The sequence below is a fragment of the Furipterus horrens genome, unplaced genomic scaffold (assembly GCF_987537825.1).
Source record: "Furipterus horrens unplaced genomic scaffold, mFurHor1.1.pri manual_scaffold_4, whole genome shotgun sequence".
Lineage (NCBI taxonomy): Eukaryota > Metazoa > Chordata > Mammalia > Chiroptera > Furipteridae > Furipterus > Furipterus horrens.
This window is the reverse complement of record NW_028327174.1, coordinates 195,563,382-195,582,643: the sequence shown is the minus strand read 5'-3', so window position 1 is coordinate 195,582,643 and position 19,262 is coordinate 195,563,382. Positions and strand designations below refer to the sequence as shown.

General features: G+C 46.7%; 1 protein-coding gene across 4 annotated transcripts in view; it reads left to right on the top strand.

Moving 5' to 3' along the window:
• The window catches only part of DENND1A (DENN domain containing 1A), a 481,014-nt gene that overhangs the window by 411,923 nt on the left and 49,829 nt on the right, over window positions 1-19,262 (top strand). For all 4 annotated transcript variants that reach the window (XM_090274703.1, XM_090274702.1, XM_090274704.1 and 1 more), the window contains 6 exons: window positions 4,525-4,629; window positions 4,953-5,040; window positions 5,903-5,943; window positions 8,319-8,390; window positions 9,906-9,962; window positions 17,998-18,129. In XM_090274703.1, the coding sequence (XP_090130829.1) occupies window positions 4,525-4,629; window positions 4,953-5,040; window positions 5,903-5,943; window positions 8,319-8,390; window positions 9,906-9,962; window positions 17,998-18,129 (495 nt within the window). The remainder of the gene's footprint in view (window positions 1-4,524; window positions 4,630-4,952; window positions 5,041-5,902; window positions 5,944-8,318; window positions 8,391-9,905; window positions 9,963-17,997; window positions 18,130-19,262) is intronic.

Sequence of the window (19,262 nt, the reverse complement as noted above, 5' to 3'; positions counted from 1 at the left end):
GTGATCTTAGCTTCAGTGCTCACAGCCTGGCTTCCCTGCGTGAATGTCACTATCAGCCAGGAGCCCCAGCTCCTAGAGTGTTACCTAAGAAGACAAAAGGTTTAATCAGCCTAACAGGAGAACCAAATCAGCACTCCTTGCAAAGGAAGGAATTAACAAGGCACCGTGCCTTCCTCCTTTCCACAGCGCAGAGTGGAGTGGGGCGGCCACTTCAACTGCCGGAGGGGCTGGACGAGCTGACGGAAGCGGCTTGGCATCCTGGAGTTGGGCCTGTGGCAGAAGGATGCTTCACGCGGGCCTGCCTACTCCCAGGAGCTCTTTGGAGCTGTTTGTCTCTGAGCGACCAGCAGGAGAACCTGAGGGGTCCCACTTTCAAAAAGACCTCTCTTGCTCTCCAGCAGGTGCCTGAGGACAGTTAGAACTGAGGTCAGAGAAAACATAGTCCAGGGTGGGCCGCATGCGTGATGGTGGCAGCCAGGCTTTGGAGGTCACTAGGGTACGAAATCCCGTTCTGCCATGGACGGGTTATGTGACCTTGGGCAGGTTACTGTGCCTCAGTTATTCTGTAGATTAGGTGAAATGTTAATTGCTGTCATTTCCTTAAAAGGTGAGTAGCTCCAGGGAAATGAGGCCTCTCTGCCTGTTGCCCTGCAGACCTTTCTCCAGGACTTCGGGTGAGGGTGTCACTGCCTTTCGGCAGGACTGGGATAGAACAGCGCTGTCATGTGCCAGCTTGTCACACTTCCTGATGTGCTGCCCTGGGAGGATTAGCCTTTTCTTGTTCTGACTCCTGTGGATGAGCTGCTGCCCACCCACCCCGCAGCACTGCACTGGGTGCTAGTATTTGTCTCCATGTTGACTGATCCTGCTGATGATGTTCTTCAAGCTCTCTGCAGAAGAAGTCCCCATTGTCACATTTCCCCTGATCTTTACCATCGTGCTCAGGTCCCTTTGTTTTTATGACACAGATCTGATCCAGGGGGATGTCACCTCCAGTAAGAAGACAAAAGACCCAAAATGTCCGTGTCTCCTTAAAGATGAGATTCTTTCTGCTCTCCTGCAGCTAAATCCTGCCTCAGGCCACCCTCCCCTATAAACCTGGTGGCAAACTCTCTTCTTGAACGTATTGGTTCCTCAGCAGACTTCTCCTCATGGCAGTGCAGGGCCTCAGCTCCAGGAGTGAATGCTGACAGCTCAATGAGCCTTTCCTCGGAGCAGCTCTCAATCCCCCGGACACAAGTGTCACTCACCTGGCATTGTGCTCTGAGACCTCTTTCCCCGTCAGGCAAGTGGTGTCTCAGCCCCACTGGGACTGCAGGGCTCCTGTGACAGGAACCAGAGTCAAGTTCATTCTGCAGTTCTTTAACACACATCCCTGGGGGCTGAGCTCCTCGCTGTCCCCAGGGACTGCAGAGATGAGCCCAGCAGGGCCTATGCCCTCTCAAGCTCCTGGTCACAGGGGACACTGGTGCACATTACCCAGCACCTGGGGGTTCGTCGGGCACTGTGGGAGCACCGAGCAGGCGTGAATGACTATAACAACAGACCTGTGCTTACAAGAAGGATATATGCAGGTGGAGGGAATAGAACTGGTAAGCACAGGGAAGGGAGTGGTAAAGAGCATGACATGTGATTCAGAGGTGCACTTGGAGCACAAGGGATATCGGGGAGCAGCGGAAAGGAACACTAAAGGAGCTAGGACATTTCCTTACGTCTCCCACCCAGGATCCCGTGTATGTGGCACACATGTTGCTAGGTGTACAATGCTGAGCAAAACAGGTACGATTCCTGCCCACATGAAGCATATAGTCTAGTGGAAGAAGCAAACAGTAACCAAATAATCAAACAAATGTAATGCCTTTGCAACCAAATTCTTGAGTAGAACAGTGACATGCTGCAATTGGCATTTTAGAAACCACTTTTGCCTGAAGAATTGGAGTTAACGGGGAGGAATGAAACAGGAGAGACATAGAGTTAAACCTCCACACCGCAGTCAGGCCTGTGCCAGAGTCATGGGGTCGAGGACAGGGACAAAGTTGAGACGTTTTACTGATAAAATGGGAAGGACTAGGAAGTCTCATAGGTCTACTGTGGGTAGCTATGGATAATGATAAGAAAGAAAGAGCCCTGCCCGGCTAGCTCAGTTGGTTAGAGCGTCGTCCCCATACACCAAGGTCGCAGGTTTGATCCTTGACCAGGGTACAGACAAGCATCAGTCAATAAATGCATAAATAGATGGGACAGCAAATCAGTCTCTCTCTCTCTCTCTCTCTCTCTCTCTCTGTCTCATCAACAAAAAGTAAAAGAAAAACAGATTTGGGGTACAATCAAATGGGGTCATAATTGGGAGGTTAGGCCATTTTGAGTTTGAAGTGCTAGTAGGCCGTCCAGGTGGGGACGGTGACAGAGTGTGGAGCCCGCAAAGGGTGTCCGAGCTGACAGTACTCACGAGGAGTCGTTCTGGGTGGGGCCGCACTGTGCTCGTGGAGATCACCTAGAGACGTAGTTGTCCTGCTCTGGTCCCAAGGGTGAGAAGCGAAACTTCAGGACACAAAATGGCATTCTGCTGGGCTTCTGTTGGGCATCACTAGCTGACCTCTAGCTGGGAAGGTGTAAAACCACGCTTGGAAACTCTTGTCTTTTCCCTCAGGAACTGGTGCTTTTTTCCCATAGACCATGTAAAGTGGCATGAAAACGCTGTCTTTTCCCTATGGAATTGGTGTGCTTTTTTTCTTTTCCGTCATGGTCAGTGTAAAATCTGCATTGTTTCCCTTCTTGCTTCAGCAGCCAGGAAGCTCAGAGCTAACTTTGTAACAGTTGTAGAAATCACATGGGTCCTGTGTATCTAGATACTCTTTTCCGAAATAATTACATTTTATATATTTGTATCTATTCCAGCTCTGCTTTTTTTCCTTTGTTCTGTGTGCTCGTATAAGCTACCTCATATCCTTTGTAAAATTTGGGGTGTCGTCGGCAGCCGTCCGTCTCGAGAGACGATGGTGTAGCTTCTTAAGAGTCTATCTGCACCGCCGAGAATGGCTGTGCAGTCCGACTCGGGAGTGACACGGTATCTGTCTCCTCCCGTGTTGAGTCGACATCTTGCGATGACGCTGGAGTGTCCTCTCCAGTGAAGCTGAAGCTACAGAGCCTGGGCAGGGTGATATGGAGGGTCTGCTGTTGCCCATGCAGCAGACCCCCCCTCTCTTCGCAGCTGAAGGGTCCAAGGGAAAGACGGAGTCAATACAGCTTGGCTTCAGGTGCGCCGCAGGAGTTGCCGGTGTTGACTACAACATCAAACCGCCTTAGGGACTCCGGCTCCGGATTTTCTGTCGGGGTTTACTCCCTTAGCCTTTCCCCTGAAGAGATATGCCGCAAGGCAGCGGAGGCTTTTTGGAGTCAGAGTTTTCCTTCTCTGATGTGCCCTGACTGGAAGATCGAACCAGCGACACTTAGCTCGCAGGCCGACGCTCAATCCACTGAGCCAAACCAGCCAGGATATCCTTTGTAAAATTTGGGGTGTAACAATATAAAAATAAACATTCCCCTCATCCTCACTTTTCCCTGGTCACCTCGCCACCCTTGTGCAGTAAGTCTGCCCAGTTGCTGGGCTAATATTGGCTAAATTTAAGCAGGAGGAACTCTTGAAATTTACAGCAGCTAGACAGTAAATTTAACACTTATGTAACTCATTAAAACAGGATGAAAGTGGAGCTTCAAGCATCTCTGTGTTTGCCACCGAGTCTGTGAAGTGAGGGGTACCTTTAATTCAGTTCAAGATATAAAAGTCTGATCTTTCAGAATTAAGAATACACCGTTAAAATTAAAGACTTGTCTCTGTAGATGAGCACTCCAGATGCCTTCAAAGAAGGACGGAGGTGTTGACTACAAGATGGCGTGATTTTTAAGCTTAGAGTGTCATTTTTTTGACTCATAAAATGTAGTTTGGTAAAAGCAAACTTCCCTATCAAACAGCATAAGCACAAAATTGATCATTCTTGCTTTTTATATAAATAATTCTTTTAAAATTCTAATTTGCTATTGGTTAAGGCCACTGGGTAAATGGTTTTCAAATCGTGTTCCACAGCTGGTACCTCAGGGACTGCTAAGGTGCAGGGAGTGGGGGTGGGGGAGGGAAGATCTCCAAGCAGGGAGAGCCCAGCCACCACCCCAGCACCCACCGGAGCAGCTGGCTGTTTCATGTAGCAGGGCTCCTTCTCCCTAAGGTGCTATCTGAAGAAAGGTTCTCCCATTGGTGGGCCCATCCACCGACTTGCTGCTGGATATGGAAGGCAAGAGGGATGGGTCCAGCCTTTGGTTCCCACTCTGCCTCTGTGACTTTGGGGAATGACTTCCTCCTGACATAGCTCCCTCATCCAGAGACTAGAATGCCGGTGATGATAATAGCCACTTTACCGGGTAGAGGAGGGTCCAGTTAATCTAATGAGCTGATGGAGAAGCACCGCCTAGTCGAGTTCAAGAACTGACCATGCCTCTAACCATCCTCTCCCCTTCTCCACTTCCCAGGGGGAGCCAATCACCTTCTGCGAGGAAGCCTTCGTGTCCCACTACCGCTCGGGAGCCATGCGGCAGTTCCTGCAGAATGCCACGCAGCTGCAGCTCTTCAAACAGGTGCCTAGCCTCCCCAGCAGGCCCACGCCTGGGGCCCGGGTGGGGCTTGCTGCGGCCCTCTTCCTGGAGCACAGAGGCTTCGGGCGGGGGACTGGGTGAGGAGGGTGCTCGGCCCCCGGGGCAGACCCTTGCGAATGCGCCAGGCGGTTTTACAGGTTACCATCCCCGAGCAGCCCGCTTTCAGAAACTCTCAGTTCCAAAGGCCCTTTCCTGTTTTGGCAAATGTGGCAGCTCTTTGGTCATGCACTTCAGGTGCCAGCTGAACGGTGTTCTGTTTTGTTTCTTTGTGCACACTGTTATGTTTTTGTTCTTTCTTTCCGTAGTTTATTGATGGTAGATTAGACCTTCTCAATTCCGGCGAAGGGTTCAGTGATGTTTTTGAAGAAGAGATCAACATGGGCGAGTATGCTGGTGAGAAGCGCTCTCTCTTTCTTTCTGTGCTGGGGGCTGTTACGTGGGGTTAGGGCGTGTTTGGCAAGGAGTGGCAATGACTTCTTGTTTCCTTCGCTGGGCGTTCTGGGGAAAGTGATTCAACCCTGGCCTTGAGGTGTTTGAGGACTTCTTCATTTTCTGATGAGACCTCCTTATCCCATCAGATAAAATGAACAGGTTCCCAACAGCACCTCCGTTTTCTTCCCCCATCACCACTCAAGTGCGTCGAGCGCTGGGTGTGTGTCCAGCAGGGAGCTTGCACTGGGACGCACAGCCCTGTGCTTCCTGCCCTGGGTGGCCCTCAGGACTCCAGAGAAGACGGACTTCTGAATGAGTGTTACCTCATTCAGATGAAGGGAGCTTACAGTGGAAATGACATCTGAGCTGGTGGTTGTGTGTATTGAGCGGGGAGAGTAGGGAACAGTGGACCAGGCAAGGGGAAGAGCTTTCACGAGGAATGGAGGACCCCGAGGGTGCACAGGCAGGGAGTCCCAGGCAGCTCCTCGAGGCTGAAGCATAAGGTCCCATAGGACAGTAGCACAGGGCGGAGGGCAGAGGGCAGGCGGTGCTGAGACGAGGCACTGAGCTCGGGGGCCTGCCCTCACTCCAGTACGCAGTGAGGAAGCCTGTGCTCAGGGCACTCATGGGGTCAGACCCCTGCTTGGGAAAGAAAACCTGTGTCAGCAGCTGGCTGCTGCCCCCTCAGGGACTGGGGCGTGGGAACCTCCATGTCCTCCAGAGTTTGAACGTTCCAAGGCCTGCATGCTGAAAGCAGCTGGGGACAGTTCTGGTCGCACACAACTGCTTTAGATGACAGCTTCTCTGACTCTTCTCCCCACAGGCAGCGATAAACTGTACCACCAGTGGCTCTCCACAGTCCGGGTAAGTGTGGGCCTCTCCAAGCCACCTGGGCCCCTCCTCAGCCTCCTGGCAGCCCTGTGCTTCCTGGCCACCCACGGGGCTGTCATTCAGCCTGGGGCACTCCTTTCTGTCAGCTGAGGACGCTTTTGTTTGTAAAGCCAGGTGGAGACTGGCAGGATGAGACTGTCCAAGGCCATCTCCCAGTGAGAGTGAGGCGAGCCAGGAGAAGCTTCCTCACCGCAGGACACTGGCCAGGACATGTCAAGTGGATGTTGTCATCTTAGAACATTTCTGGGTGTCTCTTTCCAGGGCCAGTGCAATTGGGAAATTTTCATGGGAAAACCAAAAATATGTCCTTCTTCTGCTCTGCGGAGTTTTTCACAGCCAAGGCCCCTGGGAAAGCGGAGACCGCATCCCTGGGAGACCTTTGCATCTCCCTCACTGTTGCTGTGAACGGTTTCTTGTGCTCGAAGCCAGGTGCTCAGGGCTTCAGGAGCCACGAAAGAATTCAGAATCTTGTCTTTCTCTTAACACGGCTTTATCAGTGAGTGTGCACTGAAGGCCTGCGCCCGGCGCCGTACCGGAGCTTGGATGCAGTGGGGAGCAGACACAGGCCCTGCTCGGGGGGAGCCCCCCAGCTTGTTCGGGAGGCAGGCACGTAAACAGGCAACTCCAGCATAATGTGATAAGTATTCTCCCTGCTTCTGGGCCAAGTGCACTGCTGCCAAGGCCGGTCCCTTGGAAGTGGCTGCAGTTGGCCAAGAGAAAGCGATTCCTCAATGAAAGACTTCTTTTGTTCTTCTGGTATGGCCAAACATGGCACTTGGCAGGTCATAGACAAGCAATAAGGACTTGTTGATTGATTGATAAAGAGAGTTTACTATTCCAAAGGACCATTGAAATTGAATACTGAGTAATTTTGGAAAGCAGTATGGAATAAATGAGTAGGTGAAAATTTCATATTGTCCTGCTACATAGAATGCTTTCTAGGTTAAATTGTAATGTTTTGAATTAAAGCTTAAAATTTCTCATATGGCCAGTCATCAAAATTGTGCTAAAAGTTTATCCTAATAACTACATTACTATATCTTAATCTTTCATATATCTACTGGATCCAGTCTTTCTGCTCGAATCAGTTGAAATTATCTTTTAAAACCACTACCGACCTGATTATGTGATGCATTTGATTAAAAGCCCTCTATAGAGTGTAGGCTCCTCATCCTGGCCCTCTGTGAGCTGACCCCAACTGACCTCTCAGCCCCACCTGCCATCCCTCCCATGTTACACTGACTGCTTGGTACTCACAGACACACCATGGCTTTTCAGCTTCTGCACTTTTGTATGTGCTATTTCCTGTCCCGAGGATGTTCTTATCCTTCCTATCTCCCACATGAACTCCGACTCATCCTTCATGGACCAGGCCAACTGTTTCATCCTCTACAGCCTTCTCCGACCTTCCAAACGATGAGCCGCCCCCACACTCCTGTGCACATAGCCAATACAGCTCTCGTCACCTGAGGTTGTACTTATTTATTTACACTGGTGTGCCCCCAGGACTGAGGTCTGGGAAGGCAGAGAGCAGCCCTCCTGTGCTCAGTACCCTCAGAGCCTGGCGAGGGATCCCCTCCCCGAGCCCTCAGTGCCTGGGCCTGTACATTTCTTACCCATTCTCGCCTCCTGTGTGTGCTGGGAAAGCCTTCCCTCCTCTCTTTCTCCTCTTCTTCCTCCTCTTCTTCCCCTGCTCTCCCTCCTAAAGAAACTGAACCAAGAAATCAGCGTGTTGGATTTATACTAAAGCCATGATTAACATTTATAGCTATTCATTCTTTTCCTTTCTCAAGATATAGGTGTTAAGGAAGGCAGCCTACCGGAGTGATTTAGAAAATAACACAGGGTGAGCAAAGGAAGGTGTGTGGCTGAGGGTGGCCTATTTCCAGAGTAGCCAGATAATCCTGGCTAATCAGGCCCCCAGTTTTCTGCCCCGGCTTGGTATTAGCCATAGAGTCCACTGTTATGAAATGTACCTTAATGCTGTCCACGGTAACTAGACTATCTCAAGAAGCCGGAGATCACTGTGGGGAAACCCTTGCCTCAGGGAGCCTGTGATGAGCTTTCCTTCCGGCCAGTGGACAGGTGCCAAGCAAAGTACTGAGCCTAGAGTGCCCCTCAGTTCATTATCACCATCCCCATTACCAGCCACTCTGCCCCCAGTACCCATAGTGATTCCGCCATGGCCGTAACTAATTGCCTGGGACCAGTTATCATCCAGGCCTATTTCTCTAATTAAATTACACACTCTTGAAGTGTTGCTTAACTTGATTAAAGAGAAGAGGTCTTTGTTGGTGGTGGCCTACTATATCTTCGGTCCAAATTGCTAATTGACATTTTTATTATAGAAAGGAAGTGGAGCCATTCTGAATACTGTGAAAACGAAGGCAAACCCAGCCATGAAGACTGTCTATAAGTTTGTAAGTACTGGTCTTGGTCTCAGGATCCAAACAGCTCTGTTCTTTAACATGACGAAACTCTTAAATATTACTGATCCTACAAACAGAGATGACTCGCGGGCTGCTGTGCTATTTCCTAAAGCTCTCAGTGCTCTTATGATTATCCAGCATTGATATTTTATGACCAGGTCAGTGGCATTTTTAATTTAAAGGATTTCTGCCTACATTGGCCACAAGAGAAAAATGGGAGGCTACTGGTTTTAGCTTTTAAAATGTAGGCTGGGTGGCTAAAATGCTGGCTGCCCCGTTCCCGCGTCCCTGAGACCTAGAGGTATGGTCTCTCAGGTGTTCTAGCACACCTTTCCTGTGTATCCCTGTTATCATGTCAGAATAAAGCAGCTCCTTTGCAGGTTACTGAAGAGTGTTTATGGTGGGAGATGCCCCCTAAGTTTTGTTCCAAATTCTTCATCATCTCTCATCCCTGCCCTTCCAGGAAATGCATTGTTTGTGAAACTCGTGCTCACAGCAGAGTAAAAGTAGGAGAACCGGGCCGGTTCCTGACACTTCCTCTTTTACAAGCCTCAAGTATTTATTTCTCATGATGTCTCCTGCTTGCTGATTTGACTCTGAGCCACTTAACTGGGGTGGTTTAGTTTTATTTCCATTTTTAATTTTGTTAGTCCTTTCTTCGCTTAAATTGTAGTTACTTTAACAGGGAGGGTAGCTGCCAACAGAACCACACAGGTCTAAAATGACAGAGAGTAAAAGCCAGGGTGTCTGCCAAAATGAGATTTAAGAAATGGCACTGGAGACACCCAGTGATGTGTCCATTCAGGCCACTCAGCCTGACCAGAAAATTGCTCCTGAGGCCCTGCCCTGGTGACATGTAATAGAAATTCTGAATTTGCAGCCAGAAAAGCTGCTGCTCGACTCTTACTGATTGCTGTCACCAGGCTGCTGAGATAATAATTATAGAGAGCCCTGGCTGGTGTGGCTCAGTGAATTGAGTGCCGGCCTGCGAGCCAGGGGGTCACTGGTTCGATTCCCGGTCAGGGCACATGCCTGGGTTACAGGCTGGGTCCCCAGTTGGGGGCATGTGAGAGGCAACCGATCAATGTATCTCTTGCACATTGATGTTTCTCTCCCTCTCCTTTTCCCTTCCTTATCTTCTCTCTGAAAATAAGTAAATAAAATCTTTAAAAAAATAAAATAAAATAATTTTTAAATAAGAATAAAAAACAGTTATAGAGAGAGAGCAGAAGAAGGGCTTCGGAAAGCCGGGGTGGGGGTGTTGTTGCGGGGGGAATCTGTGCCATCAAAATGCAGAAAATAAAATCTCTGTAGCCTCTTTAAGGGATTTTTTTTAGCCTTTTAACATTGTATTTGTTTTCATAGCCATTATGCTTTCGACTTGATGATCCCATTTTTCCTTTTTTTATAGTAATCAGAGAAGGTGATTCACGATGGACTGAAATCAAGCATAGTCCCTGCTGGAAACAGAAAGGGAATCTTAACTTAAATTAATTTTTCATGCAGGCAAAAGATCATGCAAAAATGGGAATAAAAGAGGTGAAAAACCGCTTGAAGCAGAAGGTACTTGAAGTTCTTATTCAAAATGTATAAGCACCATGTACGAAATGCGCCGCCACAAAAAGTGTGATGTGACCAATAGAGGGCTGTTTGATACAGTGTTGTTAGCACACTTCAAAATGCATTCCCAGCTGTCCGGGGGTTTTCACACTGTTATAAGTATTCACAGACAAAAAAAAAAAAAAAAAAAACCGCCTTCAAATAACATTAAGACTCTGGCTTAAACCCACAAAGGCAAGCAAGTTCAGAGTTACCATTGTTGGTCTGTCCCTTGCCCACCCCACTGGTCCCAGGGTGCACCCAGGTCTGTAGAAAGTGGTTCCGTCTCCCCATCTCGGCACTGCTCCCTCCTACAGCCCACCTGGGTCTGGCTGTAACCAAAACCCTGAGCTTCTCCAGAGAAATGACTGCCGGGTTCTGGCCTGCACGCGGCCGCCGCACAGACACAGGGCCACAGGGCGTGTTCCGGGAGGCCGCTGCAGGCTCTCCCCGCAGTGGTGGTTTTAACCCAGAGGAGCCCAGCAGTTCACGTCTGAGACTCTTGTGGGGCAGGGAGAGGCTCTGGTCGCCTTCTTGGACCATCAGTAAAATTGTAGGAAATCATATGGGCTACATCCTGACTAAGTCCTCCCACCCGATTCTCCAGACTTGTCCAGGGCGGTGAGTATAACAGAGAGGGCATTTTCATGGTGTTACAAATGCTGTCATCATCGCTATTGCTGCCATCCTTCATTAAGCACTAAGGACAGTCTAGGCTAGGAACCTTCGTATTTAATCCTCAGGACCGCCCTACAAGGTATTATTCCCATTTCACGTGCACAGAGACCACCGTTCAGAGGTGAAGTTATCTGCCCACAGGTTACACTGTTGGAGCCCGGCCCAGCCAGGATTAGATTCCAGATCCTTCTATGTCCAGCACCTCTGCTCTGACCACTGCAGTATTTCGTATTGCCTTCCTGAAACAAGTGTTTTGTTTGCCAAAAGATGTTTGGAATCATTTCCTTCATTATCCCACACACCACAAATATGCCATTCTAAGAGGGGCCCTTGTCTATCTCGGCAATTTTTTTAAAAATTGAAAGCAGTTTTAATTTTATGAAGTCAGAAAGGACCTCTCATTAACTTGAAATGGTCAAAGGAATTGATTTCTTTCTTTTAATTGCAAAATAATTTGCTCGGACTAAGCATTTAATTCCTTAGTTTCAGCTGAGAGTGAATTTTTAGCTGCTGAGATTCCAGTCCTGAAATAAAAATCTTGTAATGTAAATCCAGAGAGACCTTAACTGTGGTCGGCTGCACCCTGCCAAAGACTGGCAGGTGGAATTCTTAAGCACCTAAATATACCTTTTTATCTCCCATCCCAGTCGCATGTAACTGAATTGGATTGCAGGTATAAAATGGAGTGGCAGGGAGGGGGGAATTCTCTCACCAAATTTCCCTCCTAATGACTAGATCCCAGGCTCCAGCTGGCATCAGAATATTACTGGAAGTGAGCAAAGAAAGGGGTCCCTCCTCCGGTGGAGGACAGATGTGCCTCACTGGCCAGATCTGCTCTCTGCCGGCCGTTGCCTCCCTCATACGTGTGAGAATTAAGAAAATCGCTTTTTTGTGATACATAACATTTCTGCAAATAACTGGTTGCGCTCAGGGTTTTTGATGTACAGAGGTTCGTTTAAACAATCTAGATCTCTCCTTCCACGCCATCTCCCTGTCCTTTCTTTCCTTGATCGTATCTGAAGCAGATTATTTTTTCCTCCCCTTCTCCCCTTCCCCCTGCCAGTCTTTTCAAGAATAGCTTCAGGAGATAATGTTCTATAGAGAGTGTCAGTACGTTTCAGGTGACACGAATGGTGAAGGCATTTTATAGAAACGTGGCTTGTCACCATCGGACTGTTGACAGATCCATTAGTGCACCCTTTTCAATTTTCACTTTCCCCCCTTCCATCTTACGGATCTCTTCAGACCTGATACTTCGCAGTGGTGCTTGGAGGAGCTCGTTTGTAATTGAAGCTCTAGCATTGTTCTGTGCAGATAGGACCCGGTCTTCTGCAGAGCTCCCAGCTGCCTTTCTTGAGCTAATGTAGGGTTTGGCTTCATCTGACCTCTCTCACTGCAGGAGGAAATATTTCCTTGGCTTTCTTGTCCCCCACCCGTCTGCTTCCTCCCCTTTATATGGCAACATATCTATGTGGCTCCCCCGATACGCCTAATGCAGACATCTCAAGTTTTGCCTCTGCTATGAAATTGAGGCAGTTCCCAACAAAGATCCAATTTTCAAATGTACTGGGTTGCCACCTGGCCTTCTCTAGCTGCATAGCAATGGTGACCTCACAGATATAATCAAGAACCCAGTCTTGCCCTCTGTGCCCTCGCCTTGGGTTTGAATTGCAAATAGAAAGTGTGGGGCCGACCTGTGGGGAGGTCACCATGGTGTGTGGAGGGTCCATCTCTAATATGACTGAGCAGGGCCCCTTCTCCACCCCTTGTTCATTTGTGCTGCTGAGTTGCAAAGCATCTGAAGCAGGAGCTTTCAGCGTACCCATGTGACTACTGGCAAATAATTGTCATAGATACATAGTGTGGCTTTATTCCGTACCTGCTCTGCTTCAGCCCAACAACAAAAAAAGAAGGATGGGTAACATATTTCTCTGGATAAATGGAGCAAGGTGGTCCAGTTCTTCTACAGCTTGGTCTCCTCTGAAGTCTGACTTGCTCAGAATTAGGGAGAAGGGAAATGGCAAAGATGCTACTGAGGCGTTGCTTTCTAAAGGGAGAGTGGAGCGCTTTCCTCCCGAGCACTGCCTGCCAGACCAGGCCTGCAGAGCACGGCCGCCCGGGGGCTGGGGCTTGGCGGCAGACTGCGTCCAGGCTGGCGGCAGAATGCCGTGTTTTAAAAGCAATGGCTGCACACGCACTCCTCCTCACCTGCAGGGAGCGTTAAGATAGTCACTTAAGGATGTCTTCTTTTTTTACCTATTGGGGAATCCCTGAGAAATTATCTTTTTTCTTCAGTGTCAAAATGTATTCATCAAATGGGCCCATTTCACAGCCCCTTTTAAATTTCCTAAATCTTTCCTCATTAAAAGACTCATCGAGCTTGTTGATTTGGTTTCTGTAATTAAACAGAGCAAATTCATTGTTGAGTTAGTGAAGCCTTGAGTCTCTGTGGACAGGTGTCCCCTAGTGCATTGAAGGGAGTGAGTAAGCTCATGTGGGGCGGGAACATCTAAGCAGATTCTTGTAGAACAGACATTTTCACACCTTAATGCACAGCTGTCAGCTCCCAGTCTCCAGATATAAAACACGCTGCAGCCTTCGTCACAGAAATTCCAACTTTGGATACTATTTTGATATCAGTATTCATGTTTTAGTTTGCGTCTGCTGAGGTGTAAAGTGGACTGGAAAGGAAGGACACTGCCCAAATCTGAAAATGGAAACCAGCGATCTGAGTTAGAGGTGGTAAGGCCTCCACACCCACAGGGTTCTTTAAACCCCCAACACCATGGCCTGGTATTTGGGCTTCTGAGTCAGACGAGCTAGTTTCTGTGCTGGTTGTATAAGATACTGTGTGACCTTGAGTAAGTTACTTGACCTCTCTGAACCTGGTTCTTCTCATCTATAAACTAGGAGAAATCGAGATTTTTATGGGGTTGTTACAGGAAATAATGGATTTGGACAGCAACATTTAGTAGCCACTCAGTAAATTAAGAGTTTCCATCTTGTCCGTTTCCGCATTGCCCACATCTGGAGCAGCCAGTCCGCCCAAACCCCATGTGCACATACCCCAAGAACATGGTTGGCACGGGCCTACCTCCATTTTGGCCATGCACACAGCCACCAGAGGGGTCTTTCTAGAACACCACTCTGGCCAAGTCGCTGGTTAAAACCTTTCACACTTTCTACCCCCTTGAGCAGGAGGTTCTTGGAATGGCCGGCTGCCGCCCTCTGCTCCTTAACCGGGCTGTGCTTTCCAGCTCCCCAGGGCTGGGAGCGCTCAACTCTCATGTCTGTCTCATGGAGTCATAGCCTTGGCTTCCTCCTTGTCCCGCTCCCACCCCGCTCCTGCCCAAGGCCACTGAGAGCCCCTTCCTCCTCTGGGTTCCGGCCTCCTGGCTTCTTGTGGATCCTCTGTTCAAGGACTTTCAGATGCTGTCCCTGCCTTCTCCACAAATAGGTAGAGATTAGATCTCAGTCACAATTTTTGATCCAGCAAATTTTTAGGGAAGGGATAGGAACTGAATTAGTTTCTGACCCCTTTGCTCTACCGAGGGATGGGAACTTGTAGGTACCCAGTGCTCTGAAAGAGCCATGGGGCCCCTGGGAAGAGGTGTGCCACCCAATGGTGGCCTTGGATCTGCAGCTCTGTCTAGTGTCTTCCTTTTGTGTGACCCTTTGGAAGGAACAGATTTAACCCCTCCTGTCAGTTTCTTGGTTTTCCTTTTCTAAAATGACTTTTTTACGGTCAATATTTTTTTCCATTTGTAAACAAAAAACATGTTGATTGAAGAAAATTCAACAAATCAGACAAGCAAAAAGAAAATTATCTCATTTTGTAACCTGCATTTTTCACATCTTATATGCTAAACATTTCCCAGATCACTAACTTTCTTCCACATGTTATTGTTTAAACAGATACATAGTTTTATCTGAGGGACATATATACATTACTTAATCAATCCCATTGTTAGACAATTAAGTGCCAACTTTTCTAGGCAAATATCTTCATAGATAAAATCTTGCAGGAATTCTTCATTATTTCATCAGGATAAGTTTCTAGAAATGAAATTAATGGGCCAAAGGACATTCACCTCTGTTAAGGTTTTGATATAAATTGCCAATTTGTTTTCCCTTACCCTATACTGGCAGCTCCCCAGTTAGCTCTTAGACTGCAATTTCTTTACTCATGGGGACCAAGACTTACTGTTATTGGATCCCTACTATGTGCAAGACCTCTGCTAGCAGATACAGTAAAGGATGTGAACTGGCCCTATTTCTTTCTTGACTGGGGCTCCTCCCACACTCAGCTCTCCAGGGAGGAAGCAGTTGTCCTTCCCCAGGTGGAAGAAATAGTGCAGAAATTAATAAATTGGTACGGATATGGCCTTGGGACTTTGCAAGGGCTTTCGGACATTTGGGTCTTCTAACTAAATAAAATTGATGTGCTGCACTACTTTTTTGACACACAAGCACATCTGTATATTGGATACATTTGCCTTCCAAATGTGCAGCCCAACTTTACAGAGATTTGTTAAAAGAGCATGTACTATATTCAAGGCTCTGGGGCAGAGAACCCAAGCCCCAAGGAATTCAGTCTATAGGGATAAGAAGATAAGTAAGCGCCCAGATATCACAAGGCATGGCAGCATGAGGTCATGTTAGAAAAGGGGTTTCTGAGAAAGAGATGACAACTGATGACTTGGCTGAGCACCTCCTGAACTCAGAAAACCTTCACCTGTGCTGTTGTTAAGGTTGACAGGGTTTAAATGCCAGAAGCCACATAGCTCTAGGTTCTTCCACTTTCTAGCTAAGTGGCCTTGGGGAAGGTGCCCTCTCTGAGCCCTGTTTCCTCACCTATAAAAGCATGGTATTCCTATTACCTCTTGGCTGTTGTGGAAACTCAGTGTGATAGTGAAGGTCAAGGGGCTGGAAAAGTACCTGCCAGTAGGAGGCGCTCACCACAGGGCAGCTCTTTTTAGTTGGGGTGCCTCCCATTTTGCGGGAACAAGGATCTAACATTCAGTTTGCACAGTATTGTAACATTTTTCAAAGCTTCCTCACATCTCATCTCATTTAACCCATTGTCCCAGTGGCTTTGAAGTTTCCCAAGCAGGAGGTGGTCTCCCCATTGTAAAAATAAGAAATAGGTTGCAGAGGGGCTGAGTGAATTGGAAAGATCAGACAGCGAGTAGGCAGTGAAAAACAGAACTAGGAGATGGTGTTTGTGCCTATGAGCTTGAACTAAGACATTTCCCCCAAAACTACTACCTGCATTTTTTTAAATAGCTATCATCATGTAGTTTTCATCACCATCAGTATTTTCTTACCATGTTACATTTCTTTTTTTCAGCCAACACTCACACACACTTGCAGTATTTTTCCTGAACAAAAGTAATTTTTTTCACTGTTTGGCTTTACTCCACCTGTTCCGTCTGTCCTCTGGTAACCCCACTGGCTCCAAAATGCCTCTTTTACCCTTTGCCGCTTCCTGGCACAGAAGGAGCACCTCCCCACCTTTGTCTTTGTTCCACTTGACCTGAGCACCTCAGGACGGCCCGTTTCCAGAAGAGCCTTTTCTGATTGGCTGTCGGCAACCTCTCTCATCACTGGGCCTCAGCCAGGCCAAGACTTGTGGGCCGCTTTTTGTAAGCCCTGCCTGCAACACCAAGAGGTCCTCCTCCCACTGTGTTGTTACCAAGCTGTATAGAGACTGCAGCTGGGTGTGTGGGGTTGACTTTACACACACACACACACACACACGGAAATTCCTGAAGTTTAGTAAGTACCACATACAGTCTGTTATTCATGCTTTAGACACTTTTATGTTACGTTACCCTTTATACTCATAGCTACCATATCCCCATTTTACAGATGGAGACGGAAGCTCATAGATGTTACATATGTTTCACCCTTAATGTATTATTATTCAATAAGGGACCACTTTCCTCCATGTGCCACTATTCTCTATTTGGCTGAGAAGTTAAAGCAACCAATGGTTAAGTCCAAATATGCGGAATTTAATGAGTGCTAAAGGCGTGTGTTTTGTTAACCAAAGTGTATATTAATTTTTGCAATTAAAAGAATTAAAAATTATATTATTTCTATGAGTTATTTTTACTTCGTGAAAAAATGATTTAAACGCATTTTACTTGTATATTTACTCGCTGCCTTGCTTTGATGAAGATCTAAGCAACATCATGAATTGAATAAAGCATGTGGTCCTCATTGCACAAGTGGGCACCACCACACACCCCAGAGGAGATGCAGGAGCCACTGCCTGCTTTTTGCACATTGGGGCTTTTCCTTTCCTTAGAATTTGACTTCATTCATCAGAATCAGAAATTAAATGTAAATTTCCAAATTTAAAAATATTACTTTGGCACCCTAAACTTCCTTCAAGTCATAGAATCCTAACTCGGCCCCAGTCTCTTCATTCTCTGCCAGAAAGATTAGGGCTAAGAGGGAGGGAGCATGAACACATTGTTTTCACAAACAGTAACATCACCAGTAAACATATGTGGAAGAAATGGCCAAGGCCTCTCGTAATCAAAGTAATGCAAATTAAAACAACAATGAGGTCTTATTTTTCACCTCTTAAATTAGCGATACATTTTTAAAACGATAAGGCTAAGGGGGACTGTGAAACTCCCAATGCAACCATTTCTGGTAGTGGTGTAAATTGGAAAGCAAATTGGTAGAATGAATAAAAAGCCTTAAAAATGGTTATATCTTTTGACCTAGTAATTTCATCCCTATGGATTTCCATTAAAGAAATAATTCAAAAGGAATAAAAATTGCAGTGTTTACCACTGTGATGTTTAGGGGAGAAAGTAACAACCTAAATGCTTGATAGTAGTAGAATGGTTTATTAAGTATATTGTATAGCCATGTAATGAATATTATGCATCCATTAAAATTATCATTGTAATGGTTGCAATACCATGGAGGTGCCTGTAATATAGTAGGAAAAAATAGAAAGTAGAATTATGCATAAGCTGTGATTGCAAGTAATTTTTAAATGTCTGCATGTGGCCAAGTGAATATGTAAGAATGAAAATAGCCCTGTAAAGTAGTAGGATGAACGGTCCCCCCACCCACCCAGTATTGTGAATTATTGTGTTGTCTTTGTAATTTAATATGTATGGTTTAGGTTTCTCTAGTTCTTAAGAGTCAACAGCCACATTATCCTTCATCCCTAGCAGGAGGATAGGCTCTAAATGTCCCAGAGGGAGGTCCATGGCCTTGGGGTTGGAGGGAGCACCTGTGCTCACAGCAGGTGCCGAGACCCTGACACCAACCCCTGGCTGGCTTTTCCCTGCAGGAGGTCGCTGAGAATGGCTGTGCCCCCACCTTGGAAGAGCAGTTACCGAAGACTGTGCCATCCCCACTGGTGGAGGCCAAGGACCCTAAGCTCCGAGAAGACCGAAGGCCAATCACCGTCCACTTCGGACAGGTATGTACCCGGCCCTTTAACTGGTCTGGGTTTGCCTTGCTTTGCGTCTCAGCAGCAGCTGAGGCACGTGAAGCCGCCACACATTCTCGTTTCGGCTCTCTTTGGCAAAATAACGCCGTGGAGTTTGCACATCTTCGAACGTTTATTTGGTGCAAACATGTTTTGAATATGAATTTTCAAAAATTTTGAGGAGACAGCGTGGCTGTGGTCATAAACTAGCTGAACTCTTGAGTGAAGTCATTAAATGCAGCTGCTGCCTCCCCCACCCCAAGGCACTCCGTTTAAGGTGCCTCTGTTAGCTAAGCATCTCATTAGAACACTTTAGCATCCCAGGCCCATCTTTGCACCTTCAAATAAAAGGCAACAAGCGGAGTCTTAAAAAAAATCAATTAGGAGTTCTTTATTAATGTACTTCCTGAAAATCAATATCGGGAGTCGTGCTTCTCAGAGGAAACACCCACACTACGGTTCTAGAGATCCAATTCTTTAACCAACTATTTCAACAACCTGAGCATTTGAAAAATTGTCTATTTGTTTGATCTTTTTTCTCTTAAGTAAAATATTGTATTCTGTGTAGAAACTGAAATTTTTTTAACCATTTCTTATTGGTGGTTATATGTTTGGTTAAAAAAGATCGTATACTCTCCCCTATTCTCTGAATTGACTCTCATGATTAACAGAAGTCATAATTTCTTGGTTTATTAAGAAATGGCTTTGTTAGCAAGATATGACTGTAATAAGAAACTGCAATGTTATTTTTTCTGAAATCACCTGATTAGCCATTTATTGGATGAAGCATGATTAAAATAGCCTTTATGATTTTATTTTAAATATGATTACCTTTTTTTTTCACATAAAGGAGCTAGAAGCATACATTTAAAGAGTTCGTTTTTAACAGACATTTATCAAGTGTGTACTATGGACTAGGCACAGAGCTATTGAGAAATGAAGAGACTAATGAACTTGTTGCTGTGGGTTATGATTGGAAGGTGTGAGTTTGTTACAACATAGAATCTTCCTCTGCAGTCAATATTTTTAGATGCTACATTCATACACTTAAACTTGGAGAGGTTCATCCCCCCCTTTTCTGATTTTACACTTAAAAGGGATGTTATAAATATCGGAATGTAACA